Source organism: Mytilus edulis, chromosome 7 (genome assembly GCF_963676685.1).
Source record: "Mytilus edulis chromosome 7, xbMytEdul2.2, whole genome shotgun sequence".
NCBI classification, from domain to species: domain Eukaryota; kingdom Metazoa; phylum Mollusca; class Bivalvia; order Mytilida; family Mytilidae; genus Mytilus; species Mytilus edulis.
The window spans coordinates 85291380-85312664 of NC_092350.1; the positions used below are offsets into that span (position 1 = coordinate 85291380).

Below are 21285 nucleotides of genomic sequence, written 5' to 3' on the forward strand. Positions count from 1 at the left end.
GGCATTTTCATTGAAGATGTTTTATATTTGAAAGCAATGGAAATATTTTAGAAGACCGATAAACATAAACCAATGACATGCAGACAAGCCATAGAAGAATGGATACTTTTAAAACTTCAAAGGCCAACTGGGTTTGATGCACATTGATTCTTAACGTTATAAAATAAAAATAAAATGATTTAACAGTATTTATCTAAATAGCGTTCAATGTAAATGGAATCACTATTAGACAAAAAGATTTCATGATGATCCGGCCCCAAGTCGATCCGTCCCAACGTCCTATGTCGATCCGGCCCAAATCTATCTGGTCCCATATTTAAAGACGATCGGGCCCCAATATAAAAAAAATATTTACAAGGAATAAAAATAAAAATATATATGAATTCAGTGTAATTCATAAATGTTTATAATTTTTTTAATAATATAAAAGGTGGGAAATAAAAAAGTTTGCCTTAAACGAATAAATTTTTAAAAGATGAGACATTTATTTCATTTTTTTTTTTATATTTACATTTTATATAGAAATCTAATATTGTTTTTAATATAAAATATTTGAATTTTAACCAAAGTATCACCTTAAATTGATACGGATGGTTATGCATTATAAAACAATTATGTTGATTATTACAAGTTTTTAAGACTATTGAATATGCAAAACTAGAATAAAAATATATCTAAAAAAATTTAGTACCATCAACATTAACAACAGTAATAAGCATGATTTTTCTTCAATTGACTGTGACCTTAACAAGTCTGTCAATGGGTGTACTAGTAAATAGTTACATAGCTGCACACGCTGATCCCGAAGCTGATGTATACACACTTTATTTTTGTTCAACGTATAAAGACTTCTCAAATTGAGAAATGTTTTGCCGAATCCTCCCATAAAAGAGGAGACATATGTTTTTCTTTTAATATTGCAATTCAATGGTACAAAAAAAAAAACAGAAAAAAAACCCAGAGAAGACAGTTGTGGAAAGAAATAAAAGTACATTTCTTCTTCCTGTTATCTTTAAAAAAAAGAATAAAACCAGGTGTAATCCACCATTTCTCTACACTTGGAAATGCCTGTACTAAGTCAGGAAAAAATGACAATTGTTTTCTATTCGTTTGATGTGTTTGAGCTTTTGATTTTGCCATTTGATAAAGGACTTTCCGTTTTGAATTTTCCTTGGAGTTTGGTAATTTTGTTTATTCTACTTTTTATTCATATCTTATATAACATACAAATTAAAGAAGTAGAAAAATAATATGAATACATCATGCATATAACACTATAGAATTGACTTAAGCAATATATGCAATTAAACATTATTTACAAACTACACCATCAAATACTAATATTTAATAACGTGTATTAATAAAGGCAATAGTAGTTTACCGCTGTTCAAAAGTCATAAATCGATTTAGAGAAAACAAATCTGGGTTACAAACTAAAACAGAGGGAATCACATCAACTGTAAGAGGAAAACAACGAAATAACCTAAACAGCGCACCAAGCATGCAACCTTATGTTGTATACAAGCAATAGAAAGCTTTAACTTGAGCAGCACAAACCCCACCCAAAACTAGGGGTAACATGTATGAAATACAAAATGTATATAAAATTCACATAAGCTGAGTCATCAGTTTTCTATGTAGTGTTTTTTGTTGACTTGTTCCTCTTTCCGTTATGTTTCATTTTTTTGCCATGGTGTTGCCCGTTTTTTTCTTCGACTTATGAGTTTGATTGTGTCATTTGTATTCCGCCTCTATTTCATCACACATAAAATCATCTTTAAATATCATTCAACTAAATGTTACAATAAAATTGAAAAAAAGTCTCATATCAGCGTTTTGAGCAACACAACTAACTGTTAAGAAACAGAAAATATCAAAATCATTCCTGGAAAGTTATGACAAAAAAAGGAGACCAGTTAAATGAAACTGCTAAACAAATATGATTAATAGCAATAAATCATTTACAATTCATGTCGACATACCATTTCATAGTTATTTATATACAATAACCTGGACAGATGTGGCATACAAACAGAGTAACCATAACATGTTAAACAAAGACAAACTTTGGTAAAAAATTTCATGAAAAAAAATCAGTTCATCGTGTAAACAATTGAAAAAAGTTAAGGATGTGCTGATGTCAGGTTTAAGAAAATTGGTCAAATGTTCGGACTTGTTGGGTTTTTTCCTCCAATAAAGGGTAAAATATTTTGCTCATAACACCCACTTTTTCAATCCTGGTGTCTATGATGAGTTTATTTTTCTTCATATAAGACTTCAATAGCTCATAAAAGGTCACTTACCAATATTTAATCAGATTCTTGATTTCTTTTCTTATGATTTGAGACCCAAATAATTCCAATGCTAAATATAAGTCCGAGTCAGACGTTTCCCGACATTTTTTCAAAACCAAATATCTCAAAAAGGAGTTTCATAACCTATCACTATTTTTAGCTCCTATTTGGATCCTAAACTAATGCTCTTTTGACTAATTATATCAATTTGAAATTCTAGATTTTTTTAATTTCACCTAAGTACATCCTTAATCAACTATGTTCTTAGACGTTATAAATAAAAGAGTTTTTTTGACAAAGCAAAATTCTACCAAAGATGCATACAGTTAAATAATGTATTTCGAAATATTTACAAATTTATGTAAACGTATTTACAATTACTTTTTTCTTCCAAAAACCATTAGGAAGGTAATTTTAAAAATGCTACGTTACCCTAAGCAGATAGAAGTATTAAAAAAAATCAATACGAATTGCACTGAAAAGGGGACAATATACAAGTGATCGTTTTCATTTTAAATGTAAATGCAAATGTATTTTCACTAATTGTTCAAAAAATTTTCTAGGTTGTCAAACTTCAAAACACCAAACTAGTCAACATTATTCAAGAGAAGTCTGCCAAAACATTTTCGATGATTTTTATATTTTTACCAATGTTGTTGAACGCCTGACCAATATGTCTCAGAGATGGTCTGATAGCATGAAGATTACAGAATGTAGACTTCCACTCTTGCATAATGTCTCGGTTAAGTTTCACCAAATCTCTTTCCTTTTGTCGGAATCGAATCTGCTCCCAGGTTTTGAATTCCATTCCAAGCTCAATAAGAAATGGCAGCGAGTTGTTTCCTACAAACGGGGCGAGTCTGTCGAAGTGTTCTTCTGAAGGTTCATAGTCCCAAATTTCTGGTTCCTGGTCTAATGCAAAAAAGCAAATTGTTATTTTTGGGTTTTGTTTATATTAATTATTTGCCTTAAATAACATGTACTTTTATTGAATTGTATTTTAACCTTTACAACTTTTTCATTTAAAGAAAAGGCTGTGTATATGAAAGTAGTTACATGTTACTGCAGTTTACACTGATTGTGAACAAAGTTCAACAAAACATATATATGTATAATTGGACATCCTACTGATGAAGGATATAAGTTATCTAAAATATTTAACATTTGTATATGAGTTCATGTTTTTTTGTGCTGTTGTACCCTTTTAGACTTCCTTATATATAATATATATATATAAATTATACATTATTTAGTATGTAAATATTAGAATGTTTAAAATAGTTTACTAAATAATGTGTTAAGATTACATAAGGCAATCTATAATTTTATTTGTGTAATTGTATTATTCTCTAAACTGATTAATCCAAACTCCCATAGACTTGTAAGTCATATGATGCTACTTACAGGCACTTATATATTTATATAAATATATATATATTTATTATAGTGTTAGACCTGTATAACCAGTGCTATCCGATTGAGAATGTCACATGTTTAGACGTGTATATGTATACGCCTAAAAAAGTGTACAAGACAACACCAATATTAAACTAGAGGCTCTAAAGAGCATGTGTCGCTCACCTGTATTTACTGATGCTTTGGAAATCATGTAAAATAAGGTTTAAATCATAATTTATAGTATAAGATATTGTTATATACTATAATAATATCTAAGATAATAGCAAAAAACTGCATAATTTCCATAAAATTACTAACTCAGGGGCAGCAACCCAACAACTGGTTGTCGGATTTGTCTGAAAATTTCAGGGCCGATATAGCGAAATCAGATGAACATTTTTGCCACCTGTCAGATTTGCTCTAAATGCTTCAGTTTCTGAGATATAAACCAAAAACTTCATTTTACCCTATGTACTATTTTTAGCCATGTCTGCCATCTTGGTTCGCAGGCAGGGTCATCGGACACATTTTTTAAACTTAGATACTCTTATGATGATAGTGGACAAGTTTGGTTACATTTTGTCTTAATAGTTTCAGAGGAGAAGATTTTTGTAAAAGATTACAAAAATTTAAGAAAAATTGGTAAAATTGACTATACAGTTCAATAACTCCTGAAGGGGTCAACTGACCATTTTGGTCATTTTACTTATTTGTAGATCATACTTTGCCGAACATTATTGCTGTTGACAGTTTATCTCTATCTATAATAATGTTCAAGATAATAACCAACCAGATGCTCCACAGGGCGCAGCTTTATACGACCGCAGAGGTTGAACCCTGAACGGTTGGGGCAAGTATGGACACAACATTCAAGCTGGATTCAGTTCTAAATTTGGATTGTGATTAAATAGTTGACACAGCAAAGGTTTCTGACACAGAATGAATGTGGGCTAATAAACTTAAAATTTGTTTTTTGCCTTTGTGCAATTCACTAAGCTGTTGAATATTAATCCTCACAAAAAAATGTTTGAAGAAATTTTCTTTCTATATATGAAATCTGAAATGACAAAATTTAACCCCCCCCTAATTCTTTTTCACATCCCCCTTTCCCTTATTCAAAAACTGATCTCAATTCAAATTTCGAATGGAGTTTGCAACAATAACTACTCATTTAAATACATCATAAAATATTAAAATGTAAAAAAAGTGTTTGTTATCACTGAATAGTAAAGATTGTTTTAATTTATCAATTTATCAGTTGGTAGTTAAAGTGAATATACATTGTATATTGTATAAAACAATGATTTAAGTTGATTCAACTACTATTCTGGACAAAGAAAGATAATTCCAATTGAAGATTTCTTGCTATTGCGCAATACTGTGCAATTGAAAATGTCTTGCTATTGCACAATACTGTGCAATTGAAGATTTCTTGCTATTGCTGAATTCTGTGCATTTGAAAATTTCTTGCTATTGCACAATACTTAATATAATAATTTTGGATCCTGATTTGGACCAACTTGAAAACTGGGCCCATAATCAAAAATCTAAGTGCATGTTTAGGTTCAGGATATCAAAGGAGCGCAAGAATTCAAATTTTGTTAAAATCAAACTTAGTGTAATTTTGGACCCGTTGGACTTTAATGTATACCAATTTGAAAACGGGATTAAAAATTAAGAATCTATATACACAGTTAGATTTGGCATATCAAAGAACCCCAATTATTCAAATTTTGGTGAAATCAAACAAAGTTTAATTTTGGACCCCGATTTGGTACAACCTTAAAACTGGGCCAATAATCAAAAATGTAAGTACATTTTTAGATTTAGCAAATCAAAGAACCCCAAGGATTCAATTTTTGTTAAAATCAAACTCAGTTTAATTTTGGACCCTTTGAACCTTAATGTAGACCAATTTGAAAACGGGACCAAAAATTAGGAACTACATACAAAGTTAGATTCGTCATATCAAAGAACCCCAATTATTCATTTTTTTATGAAACCAAAAATAGTTTAATTTTGGACCCTTTGGCTCCCTTATTCCTAAACTGTTGGGATCAAAACTCCCAAAATCAATCCCAACCTAACTTTTATGGTCATAAACCTTGTGTTTAAATTTCATAGATTTCTATTTACTTATACTAAAGTTATTGTGCGAAAACCAATAAAATGCTTATTTGGGCCCTTTTTTTGTCCCCTAATTCCTAAACTGTTGAGACCAAAACTTCCAAAATCAATCCCAACCTTCCTTTTGTGGTCATAAACCTTGTGTTTAAATTTCATAGATTTCTATTTACTTCAACTAAAGTTATAGTGCGAAAACCAAAAGTCTTCAGACTACAACGACGACGACGACGCAAACGTGATACCAATATACGACCAAAATTTTGTCCGGTCGTATAAAAATGGCAAAATTTCTTTAAAAGTACCAATTAAGGGATAGTAGCCCAACAACTGGTTGTCCGATTCACCTGAAAGTTTCAGGGCAGATAGATCTAAACTTGATAAACAATTTTAACCTATGTCAGATTGATCTAAATTATTTGGTTTCAGAGATATAAGCCAAAAATCTACATTATACTCTATGTTCTATTTTAAGCCATGTTGGCCATCTTGGTTCGCGGGCGAAGTCACCGGACACATTTTTTAAACAAGATACCCTAATAATGATTGTGGACAAGTTTGGTTAAATTTGTCTAAGTAGTTTCAGAGGAAAATATTTTTGTAATAGATTACAAAAATATTACTATGTTCTATTTTTAGCCATGGCTTCACCGGATACATTTTTTAAACTAGATAACCAAATGATGAAAGTGGCCAAGTTTGATTTAATTTGGCCCAGTAGTTTCAGAGGAGAAGATTTTTGTAAAAGTTAACAACCACGACGACGGACGATGGATGCAAAGTGATGAGAAAAGCTCACTTGGCCCTTCGGGCCAGGTCAGCTAAAAAAGGAAATAATAAATGTAAATATCTCTATATATATTTGTATATCTAATATGTTAATTGTTGCACTTACCGAAGTCAATTAGCTTGTCTCTCACCACCTTAAAAGAATAATGATGAAAATAATTGATTGAAAGTAAAGCAAATATTGTTAAGGCATTTTAAAAGGTCAGAGCAATTGAAAAAAAAATCGATTAATACTGAATACAAAGAAGCTTTATATAGATTAAGAACTATATCGTCTGGTTATAAATCGATTAATACTGAATACAAACAAGCTTTATATAGATTAAGAACTATATCGTCTGGTTATAAATCGATTAATACTGAATACAAACAAGCTTTATATAGATTAAGAACTATATCGTCTGGTTATAAATCGATTAATACTGAATACAAACAAGCTTTATATAGATTAAGAACTATATCGTCTGGTTATAAATCGATTAATACTGAATACAAACAAGCTTTATATCGATTAAGAACTATATCGTCTGGTTATAAGAATGAATTGTGTACCGTAGCATTTAAGTGTAAGAAGTAGTAATGTACAATTAAAATTCCCCTTACTTTGCAAAGAGTGTGTGGGTTCTGTATGTTGCCGATTGCAGCAGCTTTCCTGATGTCATCAAATGTAATGGAAGAACTGTCAATACACCTATGCAGTATTTCAAAATTTAATCTTTCTGCTTCTTCCCCTAATGTATCATACAAACTCTCCCATATATTATACTTCATTCCAAGATGAATAGATAACTCTTTGGTTTCGTGTATGCTGTACTCCATTGACAATCGACGTAGGTGAATATCTGTTGGAGTCTGCTTTAAGAACTCGTTGTCCGTCACTGAAATAGAATATTAAGTTTCTGAATTTTCTCAAAATTTGTTAGATTTTAATCTTTACTGAAGGTTATGCCAGAAGTTGTGTTATTAATATTTATTTCTTAAATGCTGTTAATTTCCCAAAATAGCATGACAGATGGAATGGTGTTTTGTTCAAATGCAGATAGGTGTAGGGTGCACATGGAGTGTTAATACAAACTACGCAATGGAGGTTGACTATGGAGACGGACATATATTGTATTGAGCAATGGTGTTGTGTATGTGATTATATGATGTTTCAGCTGGGTTTTTTTTCGAATCGTAATAAAATACAAACAGGGAAAATGAAAAAATGGAATTTTACCAAATCAAAAGAATAATAACATTTTGTTACATCAGTTGCATTGAAATATTGTGATTTATTTCCAAGGAAAAAAAATGATAAATCGTTCCTCTAATGTCATACAATAATGCCGGTGTTGTCCAGACGTTGGCATTGACCTTGTGTAAAACTAAACTGAGAATGCAAAGACAAGTATAGTTCCTAGCATTACTTATTCTAAATCCACTTCAAAGCCAATGTTATAAAATGAATAACTTATCTTACGAAAAATCAAACCGTCAATGAATGTGTTGTTTTATCATTAGTTGAATAGTTTTCCTTATTTGAAATGTAGTTATTCTGAAATTACACTGTAGGTTGGGAAAAAAAAAACATCTTTTACTTATCATTTAACCTAAGCTAGCTATATAGTGACTCGTTAGTGAATGTACTGATACTTTTAGTTACTTTAATGGCGGTCAACTATTTTGATCCAGTTGATGTTGAGTTTTAATTTTGAGTTTTCATGCACTTCAAGCTGTTCAATAGTCATAAATCGATTTAACTGAAACAAATACGTGTCACAAACCAAAACCGAGAGAAACACATGAGTTATAAGAGAAAAACAGAAACAATGAACTGCTATTAAAACAAACGCCAACATACATAAAAACGAACTATTTGATAACAACTGCCATATTCCTGACTTGGTACAGGACACTTTAAAAAAAAGGTGGGTTGAACCTGGTATTATGGCTAGCAAAACCTCCCGCTTATATGACAATATTAAAAATACAACTAAGTAACAACTTTACGTGACAGGAATACAGTACAAATGAACGCAAGAACACTCAGGACAGAGAAATACATAAATAAATAATATAATAGTACATTAGAACATGTAAACCTCAAAATAACAACGAGCACCTCATATAAATTTACAACAGTACACAAGTCCAGCACAATATAATTATGAACTGTGCATCAGACGAGTGCATTAACGCCACAAAAAGTGATGTCACAGGTAAATATGCATTTTGTAAGTTAAAGAATGATCAGCCTATGCTAGAGTACAAACCATAATGTTCTGGTTTTTAAACTGCTCATTGCAAACCCACTCCAATATATGTAATAAAAGGACAGATCTTAGTATCAACAATTACAAATGACAGACTTTAATTAAGTGTTAACTAGTTTGAATGTGTTTCAATACATTTATATTGACTATGAATTATCTATTCAAATGAAATCCTCTTCTATATTATTCTAAAAATAAATAGAAAATGTGTCCATGGGACACAGATGATGCCCCTGCTTGCATTAAACATTATAAAGGTACACATAAATCCAAAACAGTAAGAGTGACGCTACCCAAGTTTGTACCTGGTTTGCGTTTTGTTGTAATAAGCATTGTGTATAACATGTATAAGTTTCATAACATTTAGTTTAAGCAAACTTGAGTGAGAGAACATAAACGAGAAATTCAGCAATATTTCCATGTGTAAAGGGCATAACTCTTAAACAGTAAAAATGATGCCACCAACATTCAAACTTGATTTTTGTTGTGTGGTAATAACCATTGTGTATAAGTTTCATAACATTTGGTTAAGGCAAACTAACTTTAGACATCTAAAGAACGGAAACGAAAATTTCAGCATTTTTTCATTTGTACAGGGGCATAACTCTAGAACGGTAAAAGTGACACAACCAAATTCAAATTTTATCTGTGTTATGGGGTAATAAGCATTATGTGTAAGTTTCATAAGATTCGGTTGAGGCAAACTAAATTTAGATAATGGAAACAAAACATTCAGCATTTATTTCATTTGTAAAGGGTCATAATTCTAGAATGGTAAAAAGTGATGCCACCAAAATTCAGACTTGATCTGTGTTTTGTAGTAATAGGCTTTGTGTATAAGTTTAAACCAAATCAACATTTGTTTGAAGCAAAATAAAGTTAGAGAACGGAAACATATTTTGGGACATACGGACGGACTGACATATAGATGGACAAGGGTTAGATGTAATGCCCCCTCCGCTACTTTGGGAGAATAATAAACATTGACTTTATCTAACTAGAGGCTCTAAAGAGCCTGTGTCACTCACCTTGGTATATGTGAATATTAAACAAAGGAAGCAGATGGATTCATGACAAAATTGTGTTTTGGTGATGGTGATGTGTTTGTACATCTTACTTTACTGAACATTCTTGCTACTTACAATTATCTCTATCTATAATGAACTTGGCCCAGTAGTTTCAGTGGAAAATGTTAGTTAAAATTTACAAATTTTATGAAAATTGTCAAAAATTGACTATAAAGGACAATAACTCCTTTGGGGTCAATTGACCATCTCCGTCAAGTTGACTTAATTTATAATTATATTCAAGATAATAACCAAAAACAGCAAAATTACTAATTCAGGGGCAGCAACCCAACAACAGGTTGTCAGATTCATCTAAAAATTTCAGGGCACATAGATCTTGACCTGATAAACAATCTTACCCCATGTCAGATTTGCTCTGAAGGCTGCGGTTTCAGAGTTATAAGCCAAAATCTACATTTCACCCCTATGTTCTATTTATAGCCATGGCGGCCATCTTGGTTGGTTGCCCAGGGCACGGGACACAATTTTTAAACTAGATACCCCAATGATGATTGTGGCCAAGATTGGTTAAACAGTAGTTTCAGAGGAGAAGATTTTTGTAAAAGATGACTAAGATTTACGAAAAATGGTTAAAAATTGACTATAAAGGGCAATAACTCCTAAAGGGGTCAACAGACCATTTTGGTCCTGTTGACTTATTTGTAAAACTTACTATGCTGAACATTATTGCTGTTTACAGTTTATCTTTATCTATGATAAAATTCAAGATAATAACCAAAAACAGCAAAATTTCCTTAAAATTACCAATTCAGGGGCAGCAACCTATCAACGGGTTGTCCGATTCATCTCAAAATTTCAGGGCAGATAGCTCTTGACCTGATTAACAATTTTACCCCCATGTCAGATTTGCTCTAAATGCTTTGGTTTTTGAGTTATAAGCCAAAAACTGCATTTTACCCCTATGTTCTATTTTTAGCCGTGGCGGCCATCTTGGTTAGTTGGCCGGGTCACCGGACACATTTTTTAAACTTTATACCCCAATGATGATTGTGGCCAAGTCTGGTTTAATTTGGCCCAGTAGTTTCAGAGGAGAAGATTTTTGTAAAAGATGACTAAGATTTACGAAAAATGGTTAAAAATTGACTATAAAGGGCAACAACTCCTAAAGGGGTCAATTGACCATTTCGGTCATGTTGACTTATTTGTAAATCTTACTATGCTGAACATTATTGCTGTTTACAGTTTATCTTTATCTACAATAATATTCAAGATAATAACCAAAAACAGCAAAATTTCCTTAAAATTACATATTCAGGGGGAGCAACCCAACAACGGGTTGTCTGATTCATCTGAAAATTTCAGGGCAAATAGATCTTGACCTGATAAACAATTTTACCCTCATGTCAGATTTGCTCTAAATGCTTTGGTTTTTGAGTTATAATCCAAAAACTGCATTTTACCCCTATGTTCTATTTTTAGCCATGGCGGCCATCTTGGTTGGTAGGCGGGGTCACGCCACACATTTTTTAAACTAGATACCCCAATGATGATTATGGCCAAGTTTGGTTAAATTTGGCCCAGTAGTTTCAGAGGAGAAGATTTTTCTAAAAGATTGCTAAGATTTATGAAAAATGGTTAAAACTTGACTTTAAAGGGCAATAACTCCTAAAGTGGTCAACTGACCATTTGGTCATGTTGACTTATTTGTAGATCTTACTTTGCTGAACATTATTGCTGTTTACAGTTTATCTCTATCTATAACTAGAGGCCCTAAAGAGCCTGTGTCGCTCACCTTGGTCTATGTGAATACTAAACAAAGGACACAGGTGGATTCAAGACAAAATTGTGGTTTGGTGATGGTGATGTGTTTGTAGATCTTACTTTACTGAACATTCTTGCTGCTTACAATTATCTCTATCTATAATGAACTTGACCCAGTAGTTACAGTGGAAAATGTTAGTAAAATTTTACAAATTTTGTGAAAATTGTTAAAAAAAAATGACTATATAAAGGGCAATAACTCCTTAGGGGTCAATTGATATTTTGGTCATGTTGACTTATTTGTAAATCTTACTTTGCTGAACATTATTGCTGTTTACAGTTTATCTCTATCTATCATAATATTCAAGATAATAACCAAAAACAGTAAAATTTCTTTAAAATTACCAATTCAGGGACAGCAACCCAACAACATGTTGTCCGATTCATCTGAAAATTTCAGGGCAGATAGATTTTGACCTGATGAACAATTTTATCCATGTCAGATTTGCTCTAAATGCTTTGGTTTTTGAGTTATAAGCCAAAAACTGCATTTTACCCCCATGTTCTAATTTTAGCCATGGCGGCCATCTTGGTTGGTTGACCGGGTCACCGGACACATTTTTAAAACTAGATACTCCAATGATGATTGTGGCCATGTTTGGTTTAATTTGGCCCATTAGTTTCAGAGGAGAAGATTTTTTCTAAAAGATGACCAAGATTTACGAAAAATGGTTAAAAATTGACTATAAAGGGCAATAACTCCTAAAGGGGTCAATTGACCATTTCCGTCATGTTGACTTATTTGTAAATCTTACTATGCTGAACATTATTGCTGTTTACAGTTTATCTTTATCTATAATAATATTCAAGATAATAAACAAAAACAGCAAAATTTCCTTAAAATTACATATTCAGGGGGAGCAACCCAACAACGGGTTGTCTGATTCATCTGAAAATTTCAGGGCAAATAGATTTTGACCTGATAAACAATTTTACCCATGTCAGATTTGCTCTAAATGCTTTGGTTTTTGAGTTATAAGCCAAAAACTGCATTTTACCCCTATGTTCTATTTTTAGCCATGGCGGCCATCTTGGTTGGTAGGCGGGGTCACGCCACACATTTTTTAAACTAGATACACCAATGATGATTATGGCCAAGTTTGGTTAAATTTGGCCCAGTAGTTTCAGAGGAGAAGATTTTTCTAAAAGATTACTAAGATTTACGAAAAATGGTTAAAAATTGACTATAAAGGGCAATAACTCCTAAAGGGGTCAACAGACTATTTTGGTCCTGTGGACTTATTTGTATATCTTACTTTACTAAACATTTTTGCTGTTTACAGTTTATCTATATGTATGATAATATTCAAGATAATAACCAAAAACAGCAAAATTTCCTTAAAATTACCAATTCAGGGGCAGCAACCTATCAACGGAATGTCCCGATTCATCTCAAAATTTCAGGGCAGATAGATCTTGACCTGATTAACAATTTTACCCCATGTCAGATTTGCTCTAAATGCTTTGGTTTTTGAGTTATAAGCCAAAAACTGCATTTTACCCCTATGTTCTATTTTTAGCCGTGGTGGCCATCTTGGTTAGTTGGCCGGGTCACCGGACACATTTTTTAAACTAGATACCCCAATGATGATTGTGGCCAAGTCTGGATTAATTTGGCCCAGTAGTTTCAGAGGAGAAGATTACTATATAAAGGGCAATAACTCCTTAGGGGTCAATTGACCATTTTGGTCATGTTGACTTCTTTTAAGGTCTTACTTTGCTGTACATTATTGCTGTTTACAGTTTATCTCTATCTATAATAATATTCAAGATAATAACCAAAAACAGCAAAATTTCCTTAAAATTACCAATTCAGGGGCAGCAACCCAACAACAGATTGTCTGATTCATTTGAAAATTTCAGGGCAGATAGATCTTGACCCGATAATTTTTTTTACTCATGTCAGATTTGCTGTAAATGCTTCGGTTTTTGAGTTATAAGCCAAAAACTGCATTTTACCCCTATGTTCTATTTTTAGGCGTGGCGGCCATCTTGGTTGATTGACCGGGTCACCGGACACATTTTTAAAACTAGATACCCCAATGATGATTGTGGCCATGTTTGGTTTAATTTGGCCCAGTAGTTTCAGAGGAAAAGATTTTTCTAAAAGATTACTAAGATTTACGAAAAATGGTTAAAAATTGACTATAAAGGGCAATAACTCCTAAGGGGTCAATTGACCATATGGTCATGTTGACTTATTTGTAGTTTCAGAGGAGAAAATTTTTCTAAAAGATTACTAAGATTGATGAAAAATGGTTAAAAATTGACTATAAAGGGCAATAACTCCTAAAGTCGTCAACTGACCATTTGGTCATGTTGACTTATTTGTAGATCTTACTTTGCTGAACATTATTGCTGTTTACAGTTTATCTCTATCTATAACTAGAGGCTCTTAAGAGCCTGTGTCGCTCACCTTGGTCTATGTGAATACTAAACAAAGGACACAGATGGATTCAAGACAAAATTGTGGTTTGGTGATGGTGATGTGTTTGTAGATCTTACTTTACTTAACATTCTTGCTGCTTACAATTATCTCTATCTATAATGAACTTGACCCAGTAGTTACAGTGGAAAATGTTAGTAAAATTTTACAAATTTTGTGAAAATTGTTAAAAAAATGACTATATAAAGGGCAATAACTCCTTAGGGGTCAATTGACCATTTTGGTCATGTTGACTTCTTTTTAGGTCTTACTTTGCTGTACATTATTGCTGTTTACAGTTTATCTCTATCTATAATAATATTCAAGATAATAACCAAAAACAGCAAAATTTCCTTAAAATTACCAATTCAGGGGCAGCAACCCAACAACAGGTTGTCTGATTCATTTGAAAATTTCAGGGCAGATAGATCTTGACCCGATAATTTTTTTACCCATGTCAGATTTGCTCTAAATGCTTTGGTTTTTGAGTTATAAGCCAAAAACTGCATTTTACCTCTATGTTCTATTTTTAGGCGTGGCGGCCATCTTGGTTAGTTGGCTGGGTCACCGGACACATTTTTTAAACTAGATACCCCAATGATGATTGTGGCCAAGTCTGGATTAATTTGGCCCAGTAGTTTCAGAGGAGAAGATTTTTGTAAAAGATTACTAAGATTTACGAAAAATGGTTAAAAATTGACTATAAAGGGCAATAACTCCTAAAGGGGTCAATTGACCATTTCAGTCATGTTGACTTGTTTGTAGATCTTACTTTGCTGAACATTATTGCTGTTTACAGTTTATCTCTATCTATATTAATATTCAAGATAATAACCAAAAACAGCAAAATTTCCTTAAAATTACTATTTCAGGGGCAGCAACCCAACAACATGTTGTCCGATTCATCTGAAAATTTCAGGGCAGATAGATCTTAACCTGATGAACAATTTTACCTGATGTCAGATTTGCTCTAAATGCTTTGGTTTTTGAGTTATAAGCCAAAAACTGCATTTCTCCCCTATGTTCTATTTTTAGCCATGGCGGCCATCTTGGTTGGTTGGCCGGGTCACCGGACACATTTTTTAAACTAGATACCCCAATAATGATTGTGGCCAAGTTTGGTTAAATTTGGCCCAGTAGTTTCAGAGGAAAAGATTTTTGTAAAGTTAACGCAGGAGGACGACGACGGACGACGATGACGGACGCCAAGTGATGAGAAAATCTCACTTGGCCTTTCGGCCAGGTGAGCTAAAAAGTAATTGAGAATGAAATAGCTATCAATGTAATCAAGAATTTTAACTGGCTAAAACTCACTGTGTATCATCGCCACTGGAAATTGGGTACTAACGAAGCAAGAGAGAAATAGAAAAAAAAGTAAACAAGTTAAGAATTCATTCAATTTAAAGCATTTCCACTCATTTGATGAGGGTGCCGCTTAAGAAATGATTTACTGATATATAATTCTTTAAATTATTAGGCCGATAAGCATGATAAGTACAAAATTAATACAAGATTTTGTGTAATACTCAAAAACTTACCACTAAGTACCGGAAAATTTTGTCGCCCCATTCTCAAGATATTGAACTGTTTTTCATTATTTTTCCAGGCACGTTTTTAGATTATTATTATAATAATTATAGTGTGGCATCATATTTACTGAAATTTGTTGTCAAAAACATGTTTTTTAAAGAATATAGACCATAAAATATAAAGTCTAAGGTACGACAACTTGCTCGTGTTGACAAATTTACTGTATGGCAACTTGTTTTCAACTGTATGGCAACTTGCTAATTTTAGAATAGTTATTTACCGTCCTTTTAAAAAAAATAAAGTATTAAGTTCAAATATCTAAGGTTTTTTTTGGGGGTGGGGTACCTTTTTATGTTAAACTGTTTTTGTCCTTTTCAAGGTTTAAATTTGTTTAAAACTGTTATTTGACTGATAAATTTTAAAAACTGTTAACTGTTTTCGATCCACTTTCTGTAATAAATCTGTTTTGTTAATATTTGCAATGTTGTTAACTGTTTATTTTTGAAATTGAGATTCCTGTTATCTGTTACTTAATACTTAAAGTGTTCACTGTTTTTGACATTATTTTCTCTGTTAACTGATCTTAACAGTTATTTACAAGAATCAAAATTAAAATTTGCTGTCCATCTCTTTCTTTACGTTGCTTCCCCAAAGGAGTAACATAAACAGCATATATGTAACTGTACATGTCTTTAAAAAATCTTTGAGTATAGTAAAATTAATCCTTGATAAAATTGAGAATGGAAATGAGGAAAATGTCAAAGAAACAGAAGGCCGCCCAAATAGAAGAAACAACCCAACGCAGCGAGAAAATTATGCACTAGGGTGGGGTAAATCACAGATAGGAAAAAACTTAGAATTGACACTCATAATTTTTAAACACCCTCTTTCCCTTCCTTCCTAATAAATAAGGCTTAATATTTGAGTTATGCATGTGTATATTTATGGAAAGAGAATCGTCCATAGATTTGATTTCCAATAGTAATAATGGTGAAATATAATCTCTTTTTTTTTGTGTGACCATGCCGGCAACAATCAGCATTTATTTGATACCAAATATTGCAAAATAGGGGGTTGAACATGTCACAAAGATCTCAACAATTTGGTCCAAAGGAAAATTTAACAATCAATAAAAGTGATACCTTTCCTGAAACCATAGACATATATCTATCAAGAGGTAAAAAAAATCATATGCATTTCTGCTGTTTTTCCATAAAATTGAATTGAAAAGATCGAGCCTCAAATCTTTGTTGAAAAACAATACAAAATTTCTAAATCTATGGTGGTACGGATAGGAACGTATGGACGGTCAAACTGAAAAATGGCTTATAAAACATGCTAAAAACAATCTAAATGTTCATATAAACCCACTAGGAAGGCTATTATATTATTTAACTATCTAAAAATCAATTCAATTGTACAAAAACTTTCATATTTAGAAAATTCACCATGGCTATAATGCAAAACTAAACTTGTAACTGTGTATTGGTATACCTGAAACTGTCTCCTAAGTGAGCAATCATTTAACTACAAAAAGGGGGTAGAAGTTCAATGTTTGTTTCTTGAAACATATAAATGAACCAAAATTTAAAAAATGAAATAAATACAAGACTATATAGCAAGGGTAAGGACTCAAGTTGGGTCATGCAGGTGCAACAAATGCGGCAGTGTTAAACATGTTAAGGGATATCTCATGCCCCTCTTTATACGTCTAACCAATGTAGTTATTTCTGGCTTCTATTTGTAATGTATCCAAAACGTGAAAGGCCACTTCTTATCCAGCTAAAACCCTGGTCAGTCCTATGATGAAAATAATTTAGATGTATATGGAATGTTTGATAAGTTATATTGACCAAAAGTACCTGGACGGAATTTTCAAAAATAAAGTACCTTTTCAATTTGCAATGCGTAAAATAACTGAACAGTGTGGCCTGGTAGAAGAGGCCGAAAAATGAGGACTTGGTTCTCAAATTGATGTCAAATTTGCTAGTCTAAGACTTCAGAAATGTAAAGAAGGACCAAGGCTTTTTTTTTATATCAGCTCAGAGTTCTTAATTGGGACTTGGAGATGAAAGAGTGCTTCAACTTGTGACACCTTACATGTTACTTTCTGATTTATACACTGGTTTTGATGATTTAAAAAAAAAAATAGTAAACCTTCGTAATTCCTTTTAATAAAATCATGTAAGCAAGGAGTCGTATGAATACCCTGACTGAGTGTAACCCTAATTTATAAGAGCCCCCGCCATAAAAAAAAAAATAATGTTCGCGCCCTATAGTATTCACTCATTCTATCTGTTTGTACACTTTCCGACGTCATGACGATAACCCAAGTTTGCTACGACTGATTGACATAACACATTTACTCAACAATATACATAACCAGACGAAGCCTCCCTTTTGCTGTTTGAAGTATTTTCGATTATTCATGACATAATTCTTTTTCTTGGAGTCAATCACTCCGTCTGAGTTTCCATCCGTTCAATTGTCTGTCCATAAAAGAAATATGGTACTTGCGTGTGTATTCTGAAAATTAGTCAGCTTTTTAAAAGATTCCTTATGGAGTCTGGCATTTCTGCGACTTTGTACAGTGGTTTTCAAATTTTTTAATACATTGAAGATATGCACTTCCCCTTTTCATTGCTTTCGGGTTCGTTTGGAACTAGAGGCTCTCAAGAGCCTGTGTCGCTCACCTGTTACTGTATTTACTGATGTCGGCCATCTTGGTTGGAAGGTGGAGTCATTAGACACTTTTTTTTTTAAATAGATACCCTAATAATGATTGTGGCCAAGTTTGGTTAAACTTGGCCGATAGTTTTAGAAAAGATTTTTGTACAAGTTACAAAAATGACGAAAAGTTGTTCAATATTGACTATAAAGGGCAATAACTCCTTAAGAGGTCCTCTAACAATTTTGATCATGTTGACTTATTTGTAGATCTTACTTTGCTGAACATTATTGCTGTTTACAGTTTATCTGTATCTATAATCATGATAATAGTATTCAAGATAATAACCAAAAACTGCAAAATTTCCTTAAAATTACTAATTTTAGGGCAGCAACCCAACAACAGGTTGTCGGATTCATCTGAAAATTTGTGAGGGAATAGATCTTATTCTGATGGACATTTAAATCTTGAAAGATTTGCCTTAAATGACTTAGTTCCGAAGATATAAAGCAAAAACTGCATTTTACCACTATGTTCTAATTTTAGCCATGTCGGCCATTTGTTTGGTAGGTGGGGTCATCGGACACATTTTTTTAAACTTTATACCACAATGATAATTGTGACCAAGTTTGGTTAAAATTGGTCAAGTAGTTTCAGAGAAGAAGATTTTTGTACAAGTTACAAAAAAAAGACGAAAAGTTGTTAAAAATTGACTATAAAGGGCAATAACTCCTTAATGGGTTGACTGACAATTTTAGTCATGTTGACTTATTTGTAGGTCTTACTTTGCTGAACATTATTGCTGTTTACAGTTTATCTTTATCTATAATAGTATTCAAGATAATAACCAAAAACTGCAAAATTTCCTTAAAATAACCAATTCAGGGGCAGCAACACAACAACAGGTTGTCCAATTCGTCTGAAAATTTCAGGGCAGATAGATCTTGACCTGATCAACAATTTTACCCTTTGTCAGATTTGCTCTAAATGCTTTGGTTTCAAAGACATAAGCCAAAATATACATTTTTCCCCTGTGTTCTATTTTTAGCCATGGTAGCCTTCTTGGTTAGATGGTCAGGTCATCGGACACATTTTTTAAACTAGATACCCCAAGGATGATTGTGGCCAAGTTTGGATAAATTTGGCCCAGTAGTTTCAGAGGAGAAGATTTTTGTAAAAGTTTACGGACGACGGACGACAGACGCAGGACGACGGACGCCGGACGACAAACGACGGACGCCAAGTGATGAGAAAAGCTCACTTGACCTTTCAGGTCAGGTGAGCTAAAAAAGGGGTAAATCAAAGTTGCTGTTAACTCTTATCAGCATTTAAAATGTGTTGTTAACTGTTTTTGCCAAAATCGAGGTGTTGTTAACATGTTAACAGACCCCCTACCCCCTTCTAATTTTGCATTAGATAAAATGCATTAGATAGAAATATCATTTGCTTGACAGCATTTAAGATGTATACAAATTATATATTTTCAAAAAGAAACTGACAAGAAAATTAAATCGAAATGCAATTCACGATTTGTTTCTTCTTACTTTCGGTGAATCTTAATTTTTCTTTTTACAAATGAATCATTTCAGAAATTAATTAATTAAACAATGTTATGTGTCTGTCTGAATTTTCGATCCTGTGGTTGTCGTTCCTTCATCTCTATCTTATTTTTTGTTTTCATAAATTGTTTTGTTATTAGTTAGGCCGTTAGTTTTCTTGTGGAGTCCTTTCACATTTTTCAGTCGGTGCTTTTTATAGGTACGAGTTTTCGTTGTTGAAGGCCGTACGATAGCATATAATTGCTTACATACACTTTATTTGATCCTGATGGATAGTTATCTTATTTGCTATCATACCACATCTCCTCTGTTTTTATTTAAAAACAGCTAGCACCAACAAAAGATGAATGGACGGTTTATTTTATTGAACTTACAAAATTTACAAAAACAACAAATAAGACAACAGTCGTTAGTAGTATAACGATCTATGGATGTATTTAGGATAATATGGTTGAAAATTTTTTTTTGTACAAAATCGAAAAGCGGTACGCAAAGAGGCCATCTGAACTGAATTAACGGCATATATTTAATAATTTTTGATAAGTAAGACATTTTGTATATTTGTAAGCCTGTAAAGCTTTGATATCAACAAAATATCGTTACTTGATATTATCTAAACAGTGATTAATTTCCTCTTAAAATTATAATATATTGCAAGACGCCGTACAGACAAAAGTTGTTATTTGCAATTCGCCGTACAACGTCCTGCAATTCGCCGTACAACAAACAAACAATGTTTTTGTCCATATTCTTTAAAAAAAAATGTTTTTGACAACAAATTTCAGTAAATATGATGCCACACTATAATAATCTAAAAACGTGTCTGGTAAAATAATGAAAAACAGTTAAATATCTTGAGAATGGGGCGACAGAGGACGATCAACCTCGAAATTTTCCGGTACTAAGTGGCAAGTTTTGGAGTATTACACAAAATCTTGTATTAATTTTGTACTTATCGGCCTAATAATTTAAAGAATTATATATCAGAAAATCATTTCTTAAGCGGCACCATCATCAAATGAGTGGAAATGCTTTAAATTGAATGAATTCTTAACTTGTTTACTTTTTTTTCTATTTCTCTCCGCTTCGTTAGTACCCAATTTCCGGTGGCGATGATACACAGTGAAACAATGTCTGTCTATAGATTTAAACAAACAGAGTAGTGAACAGAATTTAGTTAAAAATGTTGCTTAACTTTGCTCTTGAAACTGTCGCTTGATCATCACAAAGCTCTATTGAAAAAAAATGGACAATAATGCGAGATTAATCATTGCAATTTTAGGAAAATCTGCATACAGTATTTTGTATTAGATATCACAATGCGAGTTTTTATTATTGCGATACTCAATCAGTCGCATTTTTAATTAATAAAAAACTCATAATAATTTCAGAAT

The 21285-nt window shown here is 32.4% G+C and overlaps 1 protein-coding gene across 1 annotated transcript in view; it reads right to left on the minus strand.

Moving 5' to 3' along the window:
* Positions 1–1921: 1921 nt before the first annotated feature.
* The window catches only part of LOC139483466 (uncharacterized), a 65251-nt gene continuing 45887 nt past the window's right edge, over positions 1922–21285 (minus strand). The window contains exons 14-16 of the mRNA XM_071267487.1: positions 7209–7483; positions 6712–6739; positions 1922–3206 (exon numbers count right to left, since the gene is read on the minus strand). Coding sequence (XP_071123588.1) covers positions 2896–3206; positions 6712–6739; positions 7209–7483 — 614 coding nt within the window. The 3' untranslated portion in view covers positions 1922–2895. The remainder of the gene's footprint in view (positions 3207–6711; positions 6740–7208; positions 7484–21285) is intronic.